Below are 8,352 nucleotides of genomic sequence, written 5' to 3'. Positions count from 1 at the left end.
CATGAAGTTGTATCTCGGGGGTGCGTTATTCTCCCTTGCACGCCCCTTACTCTGGTCTTTGCCTGGTGCATAGGGACGAGGTTTTTCCCGCGCCTTCTTCCCCTATTTGGCCTCATGCACCCTTGCTTGCTGTGGTTTTCCTTGCCCTCCACGCGGTCTGGGTGGTGCAGCGCTTCCCCTCTTCTCAGAAACCTCTGTTTCTGCCACTATGTGCGCCACCGCACGTCGTCGGATCTCTGCAAAGGTGCTGGGATGGCTCCTGATGAGAGACTCACTGAAAGGGCCAGGCAGCACTCCCTTCTTAAACGCGTGCACAAGCATATCTTCATCTTTGCTTGGTAGTCTAACCACTTGTGCTCCAAAACGGTTGAGGTAGTCTTTCAGCGACTCCCCCTGGTATTGGCGCACGTCGAACAGGTCGTAGGACACCACTGCAGGTGCCTTGTTGACGATGTATTGCTCGATGAAGAGCTTCGAGAACTGAGAGAACGATGTGATATGCCCTTCTGGTAAACTCACGAACCACTCCATGGCGATTCCGCTCAGGGTGCTCATGAACATCTTGCAGTATACAGCGTCTGAGCCCCCAGACAACATCATCTGGGTGTGGAATGCCGTCAGATGCGCCTCCGGGTCTTCTACCCCTTTGAACGACGCTTTTACCCCCACCAGGTTGGAAGAATGCCCTTGGAGGTGAAGGCTGCCTAGACACCCTTTCGTCAACGACGTGCTCCCTCTGCGCCTGCAGCGTTCTTCTCAACTCTTCGTTGACACGATTCAGTTCGTCGTTTCTGCTTTGCGACGCAGCCAACTCCATCTGCATCCTTTCTTGTTCGACTTTCGACGCTGCAGCGTTATCCTGCAGCGTGCGCACCATTTCCAGGACCTGCGCCATTGTCACAGCTCCTTCGTCAGCGGATGGCGCAGGTGATGGTTGTCTGTTTCTAGGCATCTTCTCTATCAGAGAAACTGATAAAACTCTGGTGAGCTTAAAAACTGTGGTATATGTGGGACAACAATTCACTCGGGCCCCACGGTGGGCGCCAAATGATCCTGCCGGCAACTTGAACGTGGGTGAATCGCTTCGTAACACTTTCTGCCCTGTCTTCGCGACTGCGTCTCCTGAAGAATCACCTTCTGAACTCTCTCTCTCTCTCAGAAACTTCAAAGTGTGACCTGCAAAATACACAGACGGCGCCTCTAGCGGCCGTTTGCACTCCGACGATCAAGTTAGTTCAACAGAACCACCAGAAACTGGAAACTTAGTAAAAAATGTGTGTGTAAAACTTGCGCTCTGTTTTTTCTTGTCTCTTTTTTTTTTCTCTCCTCACTCTCCCTCTGATTCTGTCTTTTATCCCTCTTTCCTTGCTTCTGGGCATAACAGAATTCTGTTATGCTTTTCTGGCATGTGTCAGAACCCTGTCATGCTTTTCAGAGAAAGCGTACCTTCAGAATCAGCAATGGGGAGCGTGAGAGTCTGCGCATGTCTGCGCTTGGCTGCGCCTGTCTGTACCTTTAGCGGTACGGAGTGCTCTTTTGTCTGGACCGCACCCCTCTCAGATGATGACACGTGGAGGCCTGCAACTCACATCTAACCACACACGTGTCACTTACTGGAAGGGCTCTAGCGCCTCTCGTTGTCTGCCTAAGTTACGCCCTTGCGGAGTAACTTAGGATGCTTCTCTTATCTGGGTAAATTGCATACTCTTAGGAGAACGTCGGGTGTGGCTGGTCTAGGCACACTCACCAAACGTTACTCTCTGCGTAGGCGACTTACCCTTCAGGATGACACGCACGTAATGGGTTGAGGGAATCACCAATCACCGACTGGCTTACTAGTTCCCTCAGGCCACTCTCGTGCATGATTCCTTGAGGTGTGCTCATGCGAGGTCCATGCGTAACGCTCTCGCTGGGAACCTCAGTCCCAGTTTAACTGCGTGTAACACGAGACCCCGATGACAATACACCCGATGACTGATCAGTGTTTATTCGCTGCTCGCGCTCTGCCTCTAGGGGCGAGTCTGGGAACTGGTCTGCTGGTGGTCACTTGGCTACTGACCACCGATCACCATTCTGGGTGATCTACCCCCCGACCTCTCTGCCGCCTGATCTGTCGGTGGTAACTTGGTTACTGACCACCGATCACCTCTCTTGGCGATCGTCCCCCTACCTCTCTGCCACCTGGTCCACGTGTCACCCTGCGAGTGGTCCACGTGGTTCTCTGATGCTGACGTCATCGACTACCGATGACCGATCGGATCACTATGCATGCCAAAGAATATAAGCAGTGATCCATTTTGTTAGAAATGAATATTATAGTTATGTAAAGTTGTATGAGATAAAATAATAGATGAGGAATGAGAAAGAAACGCAAAGAAAAAGAAAGAATAGCTTAGCACGAAAGTAATGTGGTCATGGTCATATAGAATAAGTGTGGCTCCATTGCTCAGCGTGACGATGCGTAGACGCAATGGGAACGAAGGCCAAACAAATAGTTTAAGAGAGACACAAATCAACGTTTCCGCGTAGACAGATCACACTCCGTTTAGCAACTGTGACCCTCTCATCATTCCAAACCTCTCTCTAAATATTAATATTTAATACTCCAAATATAGATTATATATATTTCAAAAAGTGGGAAACCAAATTTTCTAATATTAAAAATAATCCAAGGTTGCTCGTCCAAATATGAAAGTGGATAAGCATTATTTTATATCCAAACATGTCCCATGAGAAGGTCACTTTGGATTTTCATCATTATCAATTCATCACCATAATTGAAAGAGGACATGTTTAAATGCTATATAATATAACTGGAGAAACATCTAAATGGGTGTGATTAGATTATATATATTATTTATAAAATTTGCAACTTTTAAGAAAATATTAATGTATTTACTGCGAATCAACCTTTTTCAGACATGTTATTAGGAACCTTATTTGCATACGACAAATTGTTTTGTGTGTGTACTTTGTATTTTACGAAAACAATATTAAACTACATATGTTTGTTGTTTTATTATCTAAAATAGGAACACATAAAAATAACATAGCCATGATTCTTGTAATCCTTTTTTTTTTCTCAAATACGATCTTTTAGACTTTGACTATCCTTAAACAAACAGATTAAGTATGTTGCCAAACTTTTTTTACTTGTTCAAAATAAACAGCATATCATGTTGATTAATATTTAATAACTGTGTTATGAAATTATGTGAACTATAATTAAACTGTAACAGAACTAGAAAAAAAAACCCTTGTCGAGCAAAGCAAATTTCTCTTTTTCCTCTTAACGCGATTTACAACACAACTGTCTCGTCTCGTGTTCCCACCACCCCGTATATAACCCTTTCTTTTCTCTTCTTTTCTCTTCTTTTCTCTCTCTCTCTCTCTCTCTCTCTCTTCCCAAAGAAAAATCCATCTTTTTCTGTGTGATCAGAGGGGTAACAACGATTGCTTCTTCAATTCTTTCTAGAATATAACTTAGATTCGATCAAAGTCACACACTTTTCTTCGATTTGAATGGAGGGTCATCATCTCCATCGCCACCATGGGCAACAACAACAAAGGCTTCAGCCTCAGAATACGAGTGCCAACGTGGATGTGACTGATAGGTTTCCCCAATGGAGCATCCAAGAGACTAAGGAGTTTCTCGTGATTCGTGCAGAGCTGGATCAGACTTTCATGGAGACTAAGAGGAACAAGCAGTTGTGGGAAGTGATCTCAACAAGAATGAAGGAAAAGGGTTACCATAGAAGTGCAGAGCAGTGCAAGTGCAAGTGGAAAAACCTTGTTACTCGCTACAAGGTATAATTGTTCATTCATCTATCTCTGTGTGTGTGTATTCAACTCATAAAAGAAATAATAAAATCCATGTTTTACACAAATTGATAAGAGTCTAAATAGTTCAAATCTTGCCTATATATGTACATCAGCTTCCGTTTCTACAGAAACTTATAAGGAAAAAAGAATGACCTCCTAGCCTTTCATAAATTAAGAAAAACTTCATGGTATTTTTGAAAATTTGAAGATTTTGGTGTTGTTATTCAGATACTCTCTCTCCCTTCATCTTTTTTCTTGGTGAGTTTAAACAAATTTAAGTATTGTAGTAAAATGCTTATATTTTTCTGGATGTCATAAGAATTATATTAAATTAACATTTTTCTCTCATGATAAAGATGGGAATTAATTAAAAAATAACACGAGCTTAACAGACTTCAATAAAATAGTTGTTAAGGGTGTTGAATAAGTTCTAACTGCTGTTAGTTGTTGTAAGCTTTATCTATAGGTTTCATTTTACATATAAACTAAATGGTATTTTCGTTTTTGAGATATGAAGGGGTTTGAAACAATGGAGCAAGAAGCTACGAGGCAGCAATTCCCATTTTACAATGAATTCAATGCGATTTTCACAGCAAGGATGCAGAGAATGCTGTGGGCTGAAGCTGAGGGTGGATCGAAGAAGAACAAGGGGACGCAGCTCTCATCGGATGAAGAAGAAGATGGCAATGAAGAGAGTGCAGAAGCTGGTGGGGGAAGAAAGAAGAAAAAGGCAAAGATAGCTAGTGGGGGTGGTGGTGGTAGCAGCAGTTTGAACAGTTTGAAGGAGATTTTGGAGGAGTTCATGAGGCAACAGATGCAGATAGAAGCACAGTGGATGGAAGCGTTTGAGGCAAGGGAAAATGAGAGGAGGTTGAAGGAGATGGAGTGGAGGCAAGCCATGGAGGTGTTGGAGAATGAGAGGATAATGATGGAAGAAAGATGGAGAGAAAGGGAGGAACAAAGGAGGATTAGAGAAGAAGCTAGGGCTGAGAAGAGGGATGCTCTAATCACAGCTTTGCTAAACAAGCTAGAGAGACAAGAAATGTGATGAAGATTTGAAGATTTTATTCAGTAATAGACAAAACTCACTTCCATGATCTCCACACTTTTGAAGAGGTTAGTGTTGGATTGTTCACAAGAAAATACAAATATAGTGGGCACCAAGAAAAAGGCAAGAGATGTAGTTTAGTAGTTAGGAAGCCAGGTAGGCAAATAGTGTGTTTTCTCTTCCATGAAAAAAGCTTGATGATAGAGATTTGTTCTTAGTAAAAATTCTTAGAAGAATTAACTTTATGGTATTCTTGTGATTTTGTGGACCTGTGCTTCTATCTCACTTTTGTTTTTCCCACCAGAGGCTTTCTAATTTAGCCATTGCAAAAAAATAAGAACCATAATTTTTGTTACTTGCTTTTCTTTAATAGATATATGGTAATTATTGGTTTTGGTCATACATCTAGGCACTAGCTCTGTTATCATTGAGAAAAGACCAATATCTCGTGTGTGAGTGTGTCCCCCCAAGAAATATAACAATGTTTCAAAGAGCCTCTAGATCTGGTAGTAGGTGTAGATGGATGTATAAACTATAGTGAGCACTATATATGCTTCAAATTCTCATTTACCTAACAAACAAACAATTGAAAACAGGCACAATATCATTGCCCGCAATATAATGCTCGCCATAATTGCTATTCCATATATTTACACCAGTTTTATCTTTTATGGTTAATGAATCATTTGTTGAAATGCTTCACTTCACACAAAGTGCCCTTAGTTTCACTTTCGGTGCAACTGAAAAACAAAAGAATACAAGTTTATATACATGTTGCTACTGTTTCGTATATGTAAATATCCCTACTTTGGACACAAGCAGAAGTAGGGTTAAGTTAATTATGATCAAATAATAAGTTGTATTATTCACTTCAAGTTCATGGTCTTAAAGGTTGATAATAATTTCTTTCTATGTTTGATTGAAATGAGTATTTCTCTAAGCAAAATGATTTCCATGTTGACCCTCTAATAAGATACACGCTACAAAGAAAAATAATCTGAATTTTCGAAAATGAACCATAATTAATCTCCTAGTTAAGGATAAATTTGAGAGCTGAATTTTCCATTTTGCATCCACATTAGGATATTTTGACAGCTAGCTGATATGGTTTTGCATGCACACGAGAGTTCCTCAAGGGTTAGTGACATTGACATGTGTACGTGAGAAAGCTAGATATATAGGTGTAATTGGAGCAGGAGAAAAGTTATATCAACCTTAGGTATGAACTCATGACTTTTATCTGATAAATTTCTGCTGCATGTTACCATGCTTAATAGTCATCAATTTTATAAACAGGCATCCTAAATCGACTTCTTTTTTTCCGTCGGAAAAAAAAAATAGTTAAGATAAAAGAATAAACGGAGACATACATAGGTAACTAAGTTAAAATCTTATTTGGAGAAGAAACTATAATAGAAGCTCTGTGATTCATTTCTGAATTATTCAATTAATGGAGATCCAATATAAATGTAAGTATACATACAATCTCTCTCTCTCTCTCTCTCTCTATATATATATATATATATATATATATATATTATATTGTAGAAAGAAGCTAGTGTGTATAAATGTTTTCATATAATTTAAATTTATGATATTAATATATTATTATTTATTTAAAACAAATTACCACTTACCAAAATTTTCAATTCAACTAAAACTATACTAATGTTTTCTTTACACACAATCTCAATCAACCAAGTATACAAGATGCAATTAGTTACACAATATTCCTGAAGCAAAAGAACGAGGAGTATGATAAAGTAGGTATTTTTATATAATAAACTAAGGTGTGGGATAGAAAATTATAAATATATTATATCTTAATCTTGCATCATTTAGGTGTAATCCATTACATAACTATAAACATTGATTTAGTAGAAGAATATAGTGGTGTAGATAAGTTGTATATAGTTTGAAAATGAAAACTAGTGAAAGTGATTCTCAAAATTTTGGTAGACGATCTATTTTTGTTGTATAAATAATCTAGTGTGTATTGGATTATATCATTTAGTTTAGTTTCTAATGGAGACCATCAAGTCACCACAACTTTGGATTAAGAAAATTTAAGAAAATTGAGCTTTAATTAGAATATCTATTTTTAAGAGTCATTTTCACCTTCTTAGTCTTGTAAATTTGTATAGAATGGTATAAGTTTATTTTGGCATGTAAATTTGTGTAGGTTTATTTGGGTTTGTGTTTGGGCCATGTATTGAACTTATTTTTGGGTCATGTATTGGGCCTAGTAGAGTAAGATAAATATAAGAAAAAAAGAGTCTAGTTAGGATTACAATTGAGTCTAAAAACACACATGGAGCGTGACATGGAGGGCATGCAAGAAGTGTGAAGTCGACTAGAATACAACTAGACAACGCATGCAACATGTGTATTTCCACATGACAACACCTCATTTGAGAGCATCCTTATCTAATGCAAAATCGTCACTTGTCGAGTTAGGAATGAAGAGGAATTGCTCCAATTATAGAGAGTCATTTGTCAAGCTATGAGTAAAGGAATAATTCTAAATGTTTTGCACAAATTAAGCTATAAATAGAGGTGTTAATACACTTGTAAATGATATTATAATTGATAAAGAAATGTTGTCAAACTTTCAACACACTTGTCTTCTAGCTCTCTCATAGTTAGCACCTTTGTGAATATTTAGTTTAGATCTTCAACACACTTAGAAGTGTGAAGTCGACTAGAATACAACTAGACAACGCATGCAACATGTGTATTTCCACATGACAACACCTCATTTGAGAGCATCCTTATCTAATGCAAAATCGTCACTTGTCGAGTTAGGAATGAAGAGGAATTGCTCCAATTATAGAGAGTCATTTGTCAAGCTATGAGTAAAGGAATAATTCTAAATGTTTTGCACAAATTAAGCTATAAATAGAGGTGTTAATACACTTGTAAATGATATTATAATTGATAAAGAAATGTTGTCAAACTTTCAACACACTTGTCTTCTAGCTCTCTCATAGTTAGCACCTTTGTGAATATTTAGTTTAGATCTTCTTAGAAGGTGGCCTCACCTCTTCTAAGCCTCAACTTTCATTCATCAAAATCATCTTCTCTACACATAATTTCTCATCAATTGAATCCACAAAAAGCTTCCATTAAACCACAAAAAAAACATCAAAGTAAAATAAGAATGGAGATGTAAAGCAACGATTACATCAATCTTATTTTTGTTTCCAAACTTGTTTTGGCCCTCAAATATGAAGTGATCTTTAATTATAAGTTTTGTGTTTTGCAGGATCAGAAAGCCAAAGAGAGGATTGGTTTATCTAACAATAATGTTAACTTTGTTGTTCTTCAATATAAATTTGAAAAGATTATATTTGGCATATTTGGCTTGACCACCTCTTTGTTGAGATTGTTGTTATGGACCTTGTGACATGTTCCATTTAGCTTAACAAAAGAAATTAACCTTTTCTCATATATAGTGATTCTTATGCGTATGATAGTTTTAT

General features: G+C 38.3%; 1 protein-coding gene across 1 annotated transcript; it reads left to right on the top strand.

Moving 5' to 3' along the window:
- The first annotated feature begins 3,221 nt into the window (after positions 1–3,221).
- On the top strand, positions 3,222–5,225 carry LOC137819483 (trihelix transcription factor GT-3b-like). The gene is made up of 2 exons (XM_068623347.1): positions 3,222–3,807; positions 4,340–5,225. The coding sequence occupies exons 1-2, from the start codon at positions 3,523–3,525 to the stop codon at positions 4,868–4,870; spliced, it is 816 nt and encodes a 271-aa protein (XP_068479448.1). The 5' UTR covers positions 3,222–3,522; the 3' UTR covers positions 4,871–5,225.
- The last annotated feature ends 3,127 nt before the right edge of the window (positions 5,226–8,352 follow it).

This window comes from Phaseolus vulgaris, chromosome 10 (genome assembly GCF_000499845.2).
Source record: "Phaseolus vulgaris cultivar G19833 chromosome 10, P. vulgaris v2.0, whole genome shotgun sequence".
In the NCBI taxonomy this organism is placed as follows: domain Eukaryota; kingdom Viridiplantae; phylum Streptophyta; class Magnoliopsida; order Fabales; family Fabaceae; genus Phaseolus; species Phaseolus vulgaris.
Note: the sequence above shows the minus strand (reverse complement) of the source record. Positions and strands in the feature narration are given on the sequence as shown.

Excerpts from the sequence above, each read along its gene's own strand:
- LOC137819483 (XM_068623347.1), top strand. The coding sequence starts at position 3,523 with ATGGAGGGTCATCATCTCCATCGCCACCATGGGCAACAACAACAAAGG. Across the intron at positions 3,808-4,339 it reads ACCTTGTTACTCGCTACAAG|GGGTTTGAAACAATGGAGCA; the intron begins GTATAATTGTTC and ends TGAGATATGAAG.